The sequence below is a fragment of the Dermacentor albipictus genome, chromosome 2 (assembly GCF_038994185.2).
Source record: "Dermacentor albipictus isolate Rhodes 1998 colony chromosome 2, USDA_Dalb.pri_finalv2, whole genome shotgun sequence".
Lineage (NCBI taxonomy): Eukaryota > Metazoa > Arthropoda > Arachnida > Ixodida > Ixodidae > Dermacentor > Dermacentor albipictus.
The window spans coordinates 28,092,863-28,109,183 of NC_091822.1; the positions used below are offsets into that span (position 1 = coordinate 28,092,863).

The 16,321-nt window shown below is 45.7% G+C and overlaps 2 protein-coding genes across 5 annotated transcripts in view; one reads left to right on the top strand and one right to left on the bottom strand.

Annotated features, from left to right (window-relative positions):
• The window catches only part of LOC139055901 (uncharacterized), a 127,212-nt gene that overhangs the window by 62,584 nt on the left and 48,307 nt on the right, over positions 1–16,321 (bottom strand). The window contains exons 3-4 of one of the 4 annotated variants that reach the window (XR_011511987.1): positions 1,492–1,522; positions 642–1,350 (exon numbers count right to left, since the gene is read on the bottom strand). The exons of 2 other annotated variants lie outside the window; for them this stretch is intronic. The gene's annotated coding sequence lies outside the window, so the exon portion shown is untranslated. The remainder of the gene's footprint in view (positions 1–641; positions 1,351–1,491; positions 1,523–16,321) is intronic. One more of the 4 variants, XR_011511988.1, reaches the window with a different exon arrangement.
• Positions 4,127–16,321, top strand: part of LOC139055900 (gonadotropin-releasing hormone receptor-like) — a 563,383-nt gene continuing 551,188 nt past the window's right edge. Inside the window, exon 1 of the mRNA XM_070533533.1 lies at positions 4,127–4,865. Within this exon, the coding sequence (XP_070389634.1) occupies positions 4,299–4,865 (567 nt within the window). The 5' untranslated portion in view covers positions 4,127–4,298. The remainder of the gene's footprint in view (positions 4,866–16,321) is intronic.

Consider the following 16,321-nt stretch of genomic DNA (forward strand, 5'->3'; position numbering starts at 1 on the left):
GAGAGTGAGGGTGACATGGCGTCGCGGCGATACTCTCTACCCTCATGCAACGCTTGGCGTGGTACCAGGCGTACCCTTTGTCCCACTCTGCTCCATCGAGCGTCGCAGGAAGTGGGAATTCAGGTGCCGTTGCGCTGCTACAGACGCCAGCTTTTTCTCTCAAAGGGCCATTTGATGCTTTCGCATCAAAAGTTCGAGACAACCCATCTCACTATGAATACCTTCCTTAATTTGATTAGCATTGAAGCAACGCAGCAACAGACTGTATTGTCACTACCGAAGCGCATCATGTACAAGGTGTGTAGGCCGCCGGATGGAGTCTTGTTCATCTTCAAGTTTCCGCGGCTTCTTGTGGTAGTGGCCAATCAGGCTGATGTACAATTAGTACAGCTGAGCAGAATATCATAGATTATTTCTGGGGCACAGCAGATGAATGCGATAGTGTAATGATGATCGCATTAATGTTGACAGTCATCATTTCCTCTTTGCGCTTCTACCGCTGCTTGCTGGCGCAAGCAGCAGTGGAACATCCTTCAAGTTTCTGCCCGAGTTGCACGGGTAGGGAGCAATAACTGAACACAAAGAGGACACAGGGAAGTTTATGTGGTAATGAAAGTTAGTATGTGGTAATGTGTACATACGTGCCACTTTTCAACGAAGCTCTTTCACCTCGACATGGGTCATTCTAGATGCGGTACTGCGTCGATACCGCAGTTCAATGAAGCTCTGACGCTTACTTGGAGCCTTGTGTTTGTGCCACTGGGTCTGTGCTGGTATTCAGTGAATCTCTTTGATGCCAATTTGGATCCCGGGGCGTGTTCCTGTAGGTGTGTGCCTCTCTTCAATGAATGTCTTTGCACCAACTTGGGTAACTAGGCGTCTGCCTGTCTATACAATATAGTGTACCCGTGTGTGGTATGGCTCACAGAAAGATAGAGGTATCCCCCTCTCTCTCTCTCTCTCTCTCCAGCCTACCGGTGATCCTTCTAGTTGCAGGATTCACCTGTAACCAAAGTTAGACCTAGAGTTGTCTTGGATTCAACGAAGTAGAAGGTTTTCGTTTTCCTTAATCCGGTAGCCCCAACGTCCGACCAGGTGCAGGGTTCACCACTTTCAAGCCGCCGCGTTCACGGGACAGTTAACCGCATGGACCGCATACGAGCAGTCCACACTGGAAAGGGGCTTGTTGCTCCCACATCGCCGTTTCCCCTGATAGAGCTGACCGGATCTCCTGCCGCAGGTCAGGTCAGTTTACTTACAGGGCTATATATCTATTCAGCTATATGGCATTCAGCTATGTGGCTTCAGGCAACATGTGTTCGGCGTGTGGGGTCCGTTTTCCCTTGTCAGCTGTAAGGACAGTAAAAAAAACATAAAAAATTTGGTGGCTGTCGCTTCACACGGATTAATACATGGCAAATGGCAATCAATATGGAAAAAACTGTAGTGATGTCTGTCACAAATAAGAAAACAAAACTTAATTTCTCTTACGGTACTGGCAACGGCGTTCTCAGAACAGTAACTGAAAAGAAATACCTTGGTGTGATTATTTCTGATTATCTCAGCTCTAAAACCCAAGTACAAAACATTACCAAAAAAGCAATGAACAGTTTATACTTACTTAAGCGCACCTTGCGCTTTGCGACTTCAGATACCAAGTTACTCGCATATAAAGTCCTCATCCGTCCAATCTTAGAATATGCAAACGTCGTCTGGTTTCCATATATGCAAAAAGATGTACACATGCTCGAATCAGTTCAACTAAAAGCTGTTCGTTTTATCTATCATAGATACCGGCGCACTGATTCTGCCACAGAGCTGCTTTCCTACACAAGCCTAGACACCTTATCAAGCCGCGTCACGCTCCATAGACTCAAATTTCTTTATCAATTAATTCATAACGCATTTAACAGGGATCCTGCTACTTACATTAGTTTTAATAGTTCTAGAGAAACACGTCACAAGCATGACTTTACGATTAATGAATACTCTTGTGCTAACAACACATATTACTTTTCCTTGTTCCCTCGAGCCATAAGAGAATGGAACAGCCTAGACAAATCTATAACTGCGCAGGATTCCTTGGAAAAATTCGCTGAGCTCGCAGCCTCGTCAGTCTTGTTAACAATCCAGACCTGATGATCATGTTCAGACTGTATTGATTTTGTGTTGTTGCCTACTCGGTGTGTAACTGGCGTATTACGGTACTGTACTGTATACTGTTTGTATTGTTGCCCGCTTGGTGTGTAACTGGCGTATTATGTACTGTACTGTATACTGTATTCCTGTATCTTGCTGATAAATCCACTCCTGTAACAGTCCCAGTGGGACTAACAGTGTGTTAAAATAAAATAAAATAAATAATAAAAGCTTGTGCGTTGCGCCACTCTATGTGCCGCTTTCGCGGATGTCTAGATTATAGCCGAAGCTATGAGAATAAGCGCCTAGCTTGCAAAACCTACACCGCCCGAAATTTGCAATATGTGCCCTTCACAATAAAATTATCAAGAAAATTTCAAACTGAACGTTTAGACATTTCGGATTTTGCTAGCTCAAACAAAATTCAATCCCGCATATTACGTCTACCTTATGCACTATTGTTTTTAGACTACTCGTCGACGGTCGATATGCAGGATGACTGGCTCGCCTCATTGTGACAATACGGCCACATCTATGAGAATATATCTATTGAGGCTATGACGCTTCCGTAAGAGAAAGCGTACGTGAGAAGTGTAGTGAGGCAGCGAGCTGGGCGAGTCGGTACATCTACATTACCACCGCAAGTAAAAAAGGTGGCAGATCCCACTCCCTGCGGGAATCGATGTTATGCGAAGCAGTGTGCGGAGAACCTACCAGGTTAACGAAGCGACCTTGAGAGAACCAAGACGTAGACAGCTGTTTCATTACCTACATGACACGCATGAGGGAGCAAACGCATGGGGGAGCGAACATGGGTGAGGGAACAAACGCGAGTTAGTTACGTCTTAGTTGAAATCAAGAAAACGAAATGGGCATGGGTAGGATATGTAATGAGGAGGAAAGATAACCGATGCGCATTAAGGGTTACGGACTAGATTCCAAGGGAAGGGAAGCGTAGCAGGGGGCGGCAGAAAGTTAGGTGGGCGGATGAGGTTAAGAAGTTTCCTGGGACGACATGGCCACAATTAGTACATGACGGGGATAGTTGGAGAAGTATGGGAAAAGCCTTTGCCCTGCAGTGGGCGCAACCAGGCTGCTGCTGCTGCTGCTGCTGATGATGATGATGATGACGATGGCACGCATGTGACACACCTATCATTTATGTTCGTCATATACTGTTGTCATACTATGCTAATTTTGGTACATACCAAGACGTAGGCAGTGGCTTCGTGAGCTACATGACAAACATGCCACGATATTCATATGTTGAGCGATCATTTATGTTTCATAATTAAAAAAAACAGCGCTATAGACGTACAGCGGAGAGCAAAATAGAGGATTGGAAACGCACGGCGCTAAGCTACAACTGCGTTTATCCATCCCAACCCATCCAATTTTCTATTCTGTCGTGCGGTGTAGGTCTTTAGCGCTGTTTTTTAAACATACTCGAAACCACCAACTCGCCGAATCCGCCATTCTTTATTTATGTTCGTCATATACTGTTGTCATACTACGTAAATTTTGGTGTATACCAAGTTAACGAAACGACCATGAGAGCACCAAGACGTAGATAGATAGATAGATAGATAGATAGATAGATAGATAGATAGATAGATAGATAGATAGATAGATAGATAGATAGATAGATAGATAGATAGATAGATAGATAGATAGATAGATAGATAGATAGATAGATAGATAGATAGATACTGCCAAAGTGGCAAATGTTCGCCACGTAAGCTTCACACTTAGTAACAAGTCAGAAGGCTTTACGGAAGCTCTAGGCATCTGCTCCCAGACCGCCAACCGATGCACTTTCGGAACCATGCGTGTGACTGCAGCACCGAGAGCGAGACACCAGGGAGAAAACGCGGCCGTTTCGCTCGTGGGAAGGTGCTCATCGATTCCTGCTGGCGCCATCTAGTCACCAGGGACGGAAACCGTCGCCTCGCGGGGACTCAGGTCGGTCGAGAGCGCCTCACTCGCGGCGTGGGACTGGAGAGGCGCACGCTGCTGGCACAGCGGCGTTTGTAACCGCGTTCTGGCGCGCGGTGCGATCACTCTCTCGGAAACGGTGCGCGTGGCGCGCTTTGCGGCGCGTTTACCCCTCGCTCGCCGTGTCCCGCTGCGGTGTCGTCCCGAGCCGCTTGTCATCCGCCATGGCTTTGCTGCATCTGCCGGCCTCTGCCGTGTGCTCGGCAAACGCCACGTGTCTGCCGCTTGGAGACGAAGAAGCCAACTCGAGCATCGCGCACGTCTTCTCCGACGGCAACTGGACGGCGTCTCCACGTGCCGAGGCAGCTCCTCAGCTGACACGAGCCGCGCTCGTGCGGGCGCTGGTGCTGGTGCTGATCGCCGGAGTGTCCCTGTTCGGGAACTCGGCCACTTTGCTCTCGATTTGGGCCATGGGCCGGGCTCGTCGCTCCTCCCTGTACCTGCTGCTCGCGCACCTCTCCGTCGCCGACCTCATGGTGACCGCGTGGTGCGTGGTGGCCGAAGCGGCCTGGACGGTCACAGTGCAGTGGTTGGGTGGTGAGCCCCTGTGCAAGCTCTTCAAGTACATGCAGATGTTCTCGCTCTACCTGTCCACTTTCATCCTGGTTGTGATAGGCTACGACCAGTTGCTGGCGCTTCGGTACCCCATGGAGCGTGCTCGAAACCGCCTTCGTTCCAAGAGGCTAACTCTGGCCGCGTGGGTGCTCAGCGCGCTGCTAAGTCTTCCGCAGGTGAGCGCCTCTCTTCCCTCCGCTACCTCCTCGCACCATGACATCGCTCACAGGGAGCGCTGATAGCCGGTTTCTTCAACCTTTACATTCTGTAAAGGTTGAAGGTTTACTTAGAATCGAAATGTGCAACTCCGACCCTCCCATCCAATTCTGATTGCCATGAAAAGGACACTCCTTTCGGATAGCACAACAAGGGCCACGTATATCTAATGGTCATTTCTATATGAAATTTTTCTTTACCTAGCGCTCTTTATTCTCAGCTGCGCAAAGCAAGGCGTGGAGAGTTACCGTTGATTCTGAGCAAACCTGCGCATCGTGTTCATGCTGCTAGACATATATACAGTGATGTTGCAATAGCTTTACAAAAATAATTTTATAAGTAGAAATTGCAAATAAATTTTCCAAATGCTCCTAAGTAAACTTGTAATGCAAGCTATGTTTCAAACAAAAGAAAGCTTCCTAAGCTATAGCCTTCGAGTCTTGCCGCTGAGCCGTAAATGATTGAACTGACCACTATTTTTCTACTGAACGTAACTGTATTGTCACTGAACTCAACCTCGCCACGGCATTCTTCAATAGGCGATGCGGAAAAAATAATATTTTGATGTATTTGGTTCTTCGTTGTTCGTGCTTTTTCAGAGCGCCTTCTCATTGTACGAAGTTCTTATCGTCATTGAGCAGAGGTTACGCCATAGTCAAGTAGCGAAAATCTCACTCGGAATAAGAAAAGAAGAAATAAAGAAGAAGCACCAGAAAACTCCTATTATGTTGACCGTTGAACACGAAACTTTGTCACCAGTAATGTTGTCTCCACTACAGAATGGGGGTGACAAAGTACTGACAAGATTTTTTTTTTGTGGATGGATTTTCAACCACCATCACCGGAGCTAATGTGCTAGTAGGTGGGAGGCTCCTTTCGCTTGAGCCTTTCATACTGTTTCGACAATTTGTGCGCTGCCTTTAACGACAAGGACCGAGTTCTGTTTATTTTCAGTTTGCAGCATAAAATTTATCTGAAAATTTTGGACGTTATAGGGAAGTGCGTTCTAGAAACTGAGAAAGTACGCATGCGGCCCATTGCATGCTTCCTACAAAATCCACAAGAACATTTATGTCACTATATTGTAACTGTTCACAAAACACTAACATTTTTACTCTCCCCAATGGCGCCACCTACGCGGATATATTCTGCGCTTTTATTTATGTAGGTGAGTAAATTTCGAGGAACAGTAAAGACAGGCAACTTTCTACCCGGGATGAGAACAGCATGCTGCTTTCATGTGATTTCTTTTCAATTATTTAGAAGGCTGTCATTGCAGCAGTGTGAGAGTAGGTATTCAGATAATCCGCTCTGCGGCGAGTGTTGTGTTGTCTCCGAGGGGGAACTCCATCTTAATCCTGTGCGGGTTGTTAACCGGAAAACTTCTGGTAATAGATTTGGAGGAGCAGTTAACTGCTCCTCCAAAACTATTACCAGAAGGTTTTCTGAACCTTCAATAAGGCGTGTGATCGCAAATATTCCCTGCAGTTGAAATATCTCGTTGGCTGCAGTGGGGGCTAAGGGTTCGTCGCGGTCGTTATAACCACGTCGCAGCGCCGCAGGGTGCTTCTGCAGTGCGCTAGCGACATCTTTGCTGGACATCAACCGAGAGAGTAAAATTTTGTTGCTTGTAATCTGATGAGTCGTGCTGCACATCTATGCACATTGAGCAAGTTTCAATAGAGCGCAGCTCCCCCTGGTGGCTCACAGGTGCGTCACGATGCCGCACGTGAGGATTAAATGAGGTGAGACCCGCCGTTGGGTCGTGACGAATTGGGTAGTTCGAGAACTGCTGCCGCAGTGAACGTATTAACGAGCAGCCAATTAATTTAGGAAAAAAACTCTTTGTCGCCGCCACATCCCCTACTACTTGTAGAATATAACTAAAGTGTGAGAATCTGGATGAAAAAAAGCGTTACGTATCAACTGATTGACTGAATAGGTATATTATTATGTATGCAGTGATAAAACCCTGAGTTTACAGACATGCGAAAAGTTAACCAGAGAAAGCATTTAAATTGCGCAGACCGTAATTAGGTTCGTTGCCCTAGAGCAAAGTACTACTTTTTAACAACATATTGCTCAATGTGTCACGGTGAGTGTATAGCTCCGAACCTGTATATCAGCGTCAGAAATTGAACGGAAAGCCAATATCAGCATTCTTGATACGCTGGAGCTTCAGTTGTATATAGTTTAGCAATGAAGTTATTACTTACCTAATTTATTTATTTATACATTAATTAATTTAAATAAATCTTATATAGTTGTCTAGCGTGTCCGGACATGCTCGCGATGGACAGAAGCAAGGTAAAACAAGTTGTTCTACGCTGGTCTTCAGCACCTACGCGCAAAGATTTATGCCCGCTGTTATTTTTGGCAGCATTCTGAATTGCGCTCTGCAAGCCATCGCACGCCAGTTAACGCAGGCAATCTTTCAAACGGGCGTGATATATCGACGTGAAGTGTCCTGAATACAATACATAGGGTAGATCAATACACAGTGGTAGGTGATGGGCAGCTTCGGCATTCACCCGTAGGGAACGTTGGAACATAGGAGCTTTGGCCCCCGCCCTCCCAGTGGTGAAATGCACGCTCTCCTTTAGGATAGACGTGCTAATACACGGCCATGTTATGTTAATATGATGTAGTGTCTGCAATGCTCGGCAAATGTTTCGAAGTGCAGAACGGCACTGATGAAATCGTGCGCGCAGGAGCATGGAGGCATTCACGTTAACGTAGTGCGCGATGTTCGTGGGCTAAATATTGAAAGTAAATTCCTGTGTCTTCTGTAGAGCAACGAAGTCAATCAGCCATTTCTTGTGCCCGCTTCTGATGTAACTTTGTAAGTGTGAAGGTAATTTTTCTGCGGAGCGCAACCGCTTGGAATTTTAGAGAGTGGTGTGACCGCATGCCTAACGTTTTAGAGAAATGCTGAGGAGGAACGTGCAGCGGTTCCATGAGTCAGAAAGCCGAGTAGGGAAGTATGGCGAAAGCGTGAGAAGAAAAGCGTAGTGCCGCGCAAGACGGGCTCTGCTGCGAGGACCGCTACGAGAGGGCGCCAGAATAGCGCGCCGTCTATTGTTCACCGACGGCATGCGGCGAGCTCTTCTACCAATACCATATATGGAAATAAGGCGCTGCATGAGCGTAGATCTGTCTGCAGCGGCTGCTGTGAATTGCGCCGATGCGTCACCCACGTGCTGCCTCTCGCCCTCCCCCGATTAGCGAGGTGGTCGGGCCACACGTCGCTGCATTGGCAATGTGCCGCACGAGACAGGTTGTGCACGCCAGCTAATATATCAGAAAACGAAAACACGTTAGAAGCGCGCTGAAATTTCGCATTAGAGAATACCGTAATCGTCGGTGAATTTTTTTATTTTCTTTACGTTTTATGGTTTAAAGATTTAATCGTTAAATTTTGAAGAACCGCATTATTATCTTTACCGGCGTCAGCCACAGGCACCTCCATGAAGGCGTTATCCGAATGTGACATCAAGGATTCAAAACCAGCTCCCCCTCCATACTGTTGGACTTGCTTGGGCGATAATTTTCGGGTGGTGCGAGTGTCGGTGCTACAGAGACGCTAAATTGAAGCAATGAATCAATCAACATGGCTAGGCGAAGCATTTGGAAAGATCGTGAAGTTTTTTTATGGCGACTTATTTCTAGAGAAAACTATGACCTTTAAGTGTTGCATAATACTTACATAGTTTAAATAGACCGCGGCAGACGACTGCGACGGCAAATGTTTTTATTTACTTTCGTATAGCACTCAGGATCCCGGAAGCCATGCACTATTAGGCCTGCTCGGGGTACAAAGGCCCGAATATTGTTCACGCCACACTACTGCACATAGTGGAAGGTGGTACCAGGTAAAACCCCGTAAGTTACGGAACGAGTAAATAAAGCAAGCTATAAAAACCGTAAGCAAGCTCTTAGGGTCGTACAAAACTGAGACAGTGTAGATTACACGAGAAGGACGTACTCTTTCCATGGAAGAAGTGGAGTACAGTCGCTACCTGGGCGAGTCGGTACATCTTCATAACTATTACACACAGCGTGCACTGAAACATACGGACGAAGAATAGACAAACACGAGCGCTGACTCATGACTAAAGGTTTATTGCGTTTGAACGCACACACATATATATATAGAAAAACTGATACATGCGTACACACGCGCACCAACATTCCCCAAACCAGAAACAAAACAAGAAATGCAGCGATAAAACAAGAAATCCGATAATGTTAACGATTACGCGCTACACAACATAGAAATAGCTTTTTTAGACACATCTAATCGTTAACATTATCGGACTTCTGGCTTTGTGGCTGCATTTCTTGTATTGTTTTTGGTTTGGAGAATGTTGGTGCGCGGGTGTACGCTTATGTCAGATCTCATATATATATATATATATATATATATATATATGTAATACGCATGAGCTGAGTTGATGTCAGTTGACGGTTAAATGTTCAAAAACTGGACGACAAGGCGGCTATTTAACTCGGCTCCCTAAATGTAAGCCCAGGGGCGCACTTGCTATGCGAATACCAGGCATATATTCGTTTTTGGGACTGTCTTTTTTCGCACCGTAGCTGGAGCACAGAGTTGCCGTAACGGGCCGTGCCTTGTATATGTGTACTTTGACACTGTGTTTCTTTCCTCAAGTTGCTGCTCTTCTGTCTTCCTTCTGGGTCCTTTCTCTATTGTGCTCCCCGCCACCCGATTCAACTTGCCCTCTCTCCCGCTACAACGGCAGCACGCGCACTGGGGCCAGATTCTACTTCGGTTCCGTCTCCGAACCGTTCCTTTCCGGAGTGACGTCAAAATGACGACAGCGAAGAACGCGAGGAGAAAGAAGGGGAAGCGAACGGCCAATCGGCGAGCGCCCGACCTCGCGGGAGCCCGGCCCACGACTGCCTGGCTTTTTCGGGGGCCGTACACTAAAAGATAGGTTGTTTTAAAAAGAAATCAAATATCACAAATAAATGGTAATACATACTATTTAATAAGAAGTCACAGTACGTGCAAGAGAGTGCAGTAAATAACCATTTTGACGTTTCTTTTGATACATGTTTATCTTTTCTGTCGGTAGAAGGCGTCGCATACGCGCGCGCGCGGTGCCATCTGGGAAATTGTGGGCTCTTTGGCGCGCGCTTTGAAGTTTCGTGTTAAGGGCGTAGTAGCCCTTTCTGGTCATGAATGCCTGCGTTTCACCGGGGCTGAGGCCTTTGGGCTGACTGATGGCAATGAGGGTTCCATCGATGCAGCCAACAACACCAGGAATTCGGCCGCGGTGCAAAAATTCTGCCACTGCCTGCTGCTTTTCCGCTGGCGTGGACGGAAAGGTTACCCACCCTCTTTGCTTGCCTACGCGAGTTATAGCTAGTGCTACTGCGCTGATGCAGCGGCTCATTGAGGATTGCGAGAGTTGGATGGTCACCTCACTGCCGACAGAAGTCTGAAAGCTCCCGGTCGCAAAAAACCGAAGCGCACAGAGAACTTTCGCTTCTGTTGGTAGTCCGGTCGGCCCCTTCGTCCCGATTTCGCCCTCAAGATCACCACACAGCCTACGCACCAGCGCTTTGCTCATCCTGAAATGGCGGCGGAAATCCTCCTCCGGCAGATCGAAGGCGTCTTCCCTGTTTCTCGGTCGTCTCTGCCCAGTGCGGCCGCAAAGAGCCGCGAAAAGATACGGAGTCATGGGCGCCGCCATGTTTGTTTACAGCGGTTCCCGCGAAGTGGACCTACTCGGCGCGGTTCTTGTGCCGGCCGGCGAAACGGTTCCTTTCGGCGCCGTGGCCACGCCCCGTGACGTAGGCGAAAACTGTGGAGCCGCCTCCGGAAGTTTTTCGTCACGCCGGACGTGACGACGGTCGGCCAATGAGAGGAGGCGAAAGGAACTGGTTCTCGAACGGAACCGCAGTGGGATCTGGCCCCTGGTCCTGCGCAGCGACCTTTTTCTCCCTCCTTGCCTCGGGTGAACGGGAACCTAGCTGCCGCTACTTCCCGCCCCCCTCACTCTCCGACTTTCGTCTCTCACCTCCTGTGGGCTTTTTTCCTTTTTTTCTTTCTTTTTTTCGTTTCTTTTTTTTTTTGTCACTGACCTCCTTGCTATACATACATGGAACTCTGCCTTCCCCCTGCCCTGCATAGCTGCAAAAGACAGCTGTAAATCTGCCAAAGGGCCTAAAATCAATCACTGTCACAACTGTCCCTCTCGATTTGATGTATCTGAGAACGACCTGGCACCCGGTCTGGTGTCTTCACTACCAGGGCCGAACTGCCATTTTTTTGTAAACCCTGATGAAGATCGCTCCATCGATCGAAACTGTTGAAATTAAATACTTGTTCTGTTTACCTTGTAACACCACTCAAGTTATTTACGTTTGAAAGGTAGCCTGAAGAATTCCTCTTTGCCTCCTCTTTGTGTGTGTGTGTGTGTCTAAACGCAATAAATATTGCGTGGTGAGTCAGCGCTCGTGTTTGTCTATTCTTCGTCCGCGTTTTTTAGAGCGTGCTGTGCTTAATAGTTATGAAGATGGAAGACGTACCGAGAAAAGAAAAGGCGGCGAGTGAGCTCGTGCAAGGCAAAGCTAAATACAAGTGATTATTGGGTGCATGGCATTCGCGCAAGAGACGAAGGCGTGCCGAAACGATTCGGGAACCGTGTAAGAGCGGTAGGAGCACCAACTAAAAATTGGCAAATATATCCTACTGGGATGAAGACGGTAACACCTTCGAATGGGACGACGCGCTGCGTTACATGAGAGACGACATTAGTGATAACGTGGGCAAGAAAAATAAAGCGCAGTCCGGTCTCCACCAGATCCAGGAAAAGACAAGCTTGAGAGATCAAAATTTAACGCAGAAAACTAAAAAAAAGCCGACGAAAATCTCCCTAACCACACGGCAGAAGGATCAGAAGAAATCCCAGCACAGCTAATGAAACAGTTAGACCCAAAAAGCAAGGTGCCGCTGCGATGAAGCCTGTGGTTAAAGCAAATAAAATCCCGATTAAACGGCGTGAAACTCACAGCATTTGCGTCACTTCCTGCAATGCGCCAGTGGTGTGCGGGACAGGAACTAAAGAACAGCTTTGATAATCGGTAAATGTCTAGAATTTTCAGAATTGTTTATCATCTTTACTGATTTTAGGTGGTGAAAAATACTCTCCTAAATCTACCGTTTCTCATGCTATGACGGTAGTATTTTCCGATTGCCACGCACATTTGAAGCTGGCACTTGAATTACCGATCGCAGGTATCTTCATGATTTTAGACCTTGGTCTACATCCCTGTTCTAGTCATGGTTGTTTCTCTAACGTAGCGACGAGCCACAAACCTGTCCCCATCTTTCAGCTGGCTCATTCAAAGCTTGCGAAGAGAGCGATTGTTCACCCATGCCTGCACAACGAACTTCTAAAATCGTTTGATCACAACTGGGAAAGCAGCTTCATAAACCAAGGCAGCCGCCTCATGCACACCGGCTACCCTTCGAAACTATTGGTTTAATATGTGAGGGCCACTGGAAAAGTTGACAAAAGCGGACGGTGCCATATCCTGTGATAGGAACTGTAAAGATGAGGTGGTTATCGCACACTATATGCACACACCATTTACGGATGTATTATTACGGATGTACGGTTAATCAAAGCCTAATTCACTGTATTCCAGTCGTCTATCTATACGCTTCATAAAGCGTGAACAGTAATGCAGACCGAGGTATTCCTTGTTTCACTCGTTTTTGTTTTAGTCATTAGTGGCTTCTCAAAGCTTCATTGCATTTCCGGTCTTTCCCTGTATACCGGGCTATCATTTCTTTATTTTCCGCAATTTTTTTTTAATCCGCCTGTAGGAGATAGCATAATATTTGTCCTTGAGCAGTTTTATCCGAAAAGGGGGACATTGGAACCTACTAGCACGAGAAATCGATAGAACTATCTTACTAATTAACAAGCATTCACTAATTATCCTAATTAATTACGTTAGGGCACATATTGCTCTTTACAAATTGTAGCCGGTGAAGTTGCAAGGCGTATCCACTTGGAATGAATTTCCAGAATGACACCAGTTTGGAAATATGGGTCATCAACTTAAAAATGCACTGTTGCATTTTCCTAACAAATCGCTCGCAAAGTAACTGGAACGCCCATGTATTTCTCCCACACTTTGCAAATATCTCAATGCGGTAATTAAATAAATGAGCAAGATAAGTAGAGAATGTTTGGTAATTATTTAAATATTTGTTTCGATTTCTCAGGCTAGTAATGTCCGCCTCTTTGAATAAGTCAGCTCAAGGACAGGAATTATGCTACCTGCCACAGGCGATTTTTAAAAAATTCTGGAAAATTCTGGAAAACAAAAAATGATCCCCCCGTATATAGGGAAAACCGAGAGTAAATCATATGGCAAGGCCGGAAATGCGATGAAATTATGGAAAGTCACCAACGACTGAAACAAGGAGAAGTGAAAGAACGAACTTTCGGTCGGCATTGTTGTTCACGCTTTATGAAGGGCACAGAAAGACGACTGCAAGACATTGAATTAGGCTTTGGTTAATAAAAGAAAGTGAGAAAAACAGAGACAGTATATTGGATGCAACCGATTGAAACAAGAAATACCACAGAGATTTAGAAAAGTGGGAAGAAAGGAATTAGAAAGGAAAATCTGTACGATAACACAAAGGGCAGTGCCTTGTTATTTGAGGCCCCGGCCGGTTGCCTAGCCCTTTGAGGTACTTTGTACATGTACGTGAATATTGTGCATCAGCGGCAAATGGATTGATGGAGGTAACGATATATGAAATGTGTCGTATACATCTTAAAACACATGTGATTGGAACTGCGCTGCAACATTTAATAACATGTGCAATAAATTATAGGAAAACGAGTGGTGGTGTGGACGGTTGGCTATTTTTTCTCGTTGAGAGTAAGTCATTGTATGCACTGCGTTACTCCTTTCATGGCTTTTCACAATTTTTAGCGCCAGGCATAATTTTCAAGTGGCTTAATAAGTGCTTATCAAGCTTGCCAGTAGTTGGTGTTCTCATATCTGATGTTCCTGTACTCTTTCGCACGGAGTCGACATTCTCTAGACTTGGCACACCTCACTGAACAATTGAAATAGTTAAATTCATTATAAAGCTGTGCGCTTCTTATCATTCTGAAGTTGTAAAACTGCGACTGAAGCAAGCTTTATAACAATAAAGTCAGTTGATGTCTGAAAAGAATAAGGACAAAAGTACACCAGGAGAAATATTCGCAATGAATTGAGTCATGTCTGTGCTGCAGCAAAACTCCGAAGACAACTCAGCGCATCCTAATGGAATGCGAACGTATTCACACTCCGAGATCCCTAGTCATCGTCCACCATACAAAAGCGTGGGTGTTTACAGTGGATGGAACCAATAACAGGTCGAGATTCGAGATAAGCGAGATACGGTTATAGCACTGGTGAGATGAAAGCAAACAGGAATTGATACGACCGAATCCGTTATAGACATAGGTACCAACTACAAGGTAGATTTAGAGGTTTTAAGGAACAGAGAAAAGATTAAGGGGGCATGGACAAAATGCTTGAGTGATCAATATATTTAGATTACTTGATTACACTAAAAATCCACGCTCATCTAAAGGGTGCGTTTGCAGTTTTTTTTTTTTGCACGCTTAATCTATGCGTGAAATTTCCCCATGCTTACGGATCACGCCTGCTAGGATTGATCAGCAACCCCTATTCGCGCTTAGCAGTCGTGATAAGGACCCCTGTTCCCACACCTATTGTGGCGTGACGAATCTCCACGCTTAGAGAGGGTTACCGAGGGAGCAAGGGGAGGAAGTGAGGAGCATGCCCCCCTTCGCCCCTCATCTGCATGCATTGGAAGCAACGTAGAAGCACCGGCCCTTGTCGGCTTGGGTGCTTGGGTAGCTTCTGTGAAGCGAGCTTCGCTCACAAAGGTCTTCGCAGTGCTCTTCTTCAACTTCTGCTAGGACGGCGCAGACTGTGACGAACCAAGATGCAATTACAGGAGCATTATGTTGAATACGCTGCAGAGAGACTGCGCAAGATGCTCTCACCAGTGACACTGAAACTAATCCACTAAGAAGGGGATTTGCGAACCCCTGGCACATTTCATCGACGCCGAGGAATGTAAAACGTTAACAAGCCCCTCGGCATCTCCTTGCACGAAGGACGAATGCCCTGTCAACCGTGCTTTGCGGTACCGGGCGTTCGAAAATAGCGAGCCGTGTGCTGGATAAGGACGTCATGACAGAATGTCCTGCATTAAAGTCATCATGCTATTGCACTCTTTCTCCGATTGTTGGCCCAAAATACCTGATCAAATTCTTTCTCGCTAGCTCCTTTTTTCTAAGAAAAACCAACATTTTATCTACGCAGTGAAAAAAGTATGACACACATATTTCTTCCTGGGGTAGGTCTTTTATTCATAATATTCATTCCCAGAAATATACAATAAAACGTCGATGGTTAAAAACAAAACTTACAGAGGTGAAGCGCTTCAAATCGCTGAGACTGCGTAAGTCTATATGTGAGTTTTATTTAAATGCGCAACGCGGTGGACAAATCTTTTATCGTTGTTTGCGCCCATGATATGTCTCCGATAATTCTTGCCCTTAAGTAGGTTGCACAATAATTGGCCATATGCCACTGGATATGTTATATATTACCACAGTATAGGTATAACTGCATCACTAGTGCCTTTTCTAGGGATGTTTCGTCACTGATCTCAATGCTTTCCTGCTCACAGCCGCAGATATGAGGAGCTTTCTTTCCCCACAGACAATGCATGGTCATACTTAACGCTATATGAAGAAAGAAAAATAGAAGAAAATGCCCTAATACCCAAAAATAATACTTCAGAGGTGAAAACGTGTTTATTTTGGACTGAGTGTAGTAACGAAGACCGTTTGCTTTTTCACTGCTTTTGCGCTGATTGCACTTCTCATATCTCTCCTACTGACTGCTCTTAAAATGTTGCGGTTTGGAAGTTTCTAGAAGTAGGCGATATGGGAAATATGGTCTAATCACCGCACTAATGAGAACATGCATTACAAGCCTGGGTCGCAAGCACGCTTCTAAAGCGACGTATGAAGGCTCCGAAAATTTCAGCATTTTTTAAAAGATCAGAAGAAGCCTTCTCAATTTTTGTCTATTTTCATCAATACTACATCCAAACCTTTATTCGCTTTCAAATGTGGCCTGAAAAACAATAGAAGAATGTGCAAAACGCATTTAGGTGAGACACTATTTAGGTGAGACACATTTAGGTGAGACTGATATTGTTCCATCATGCTCTTCATAAAAATAAATTTTAAAAATTCGAACTCAGCTGCCAACGTTTTCAATAAAACCTTTTAATAGCTATTCAAAAATGAGTTACAAATACGTAGTT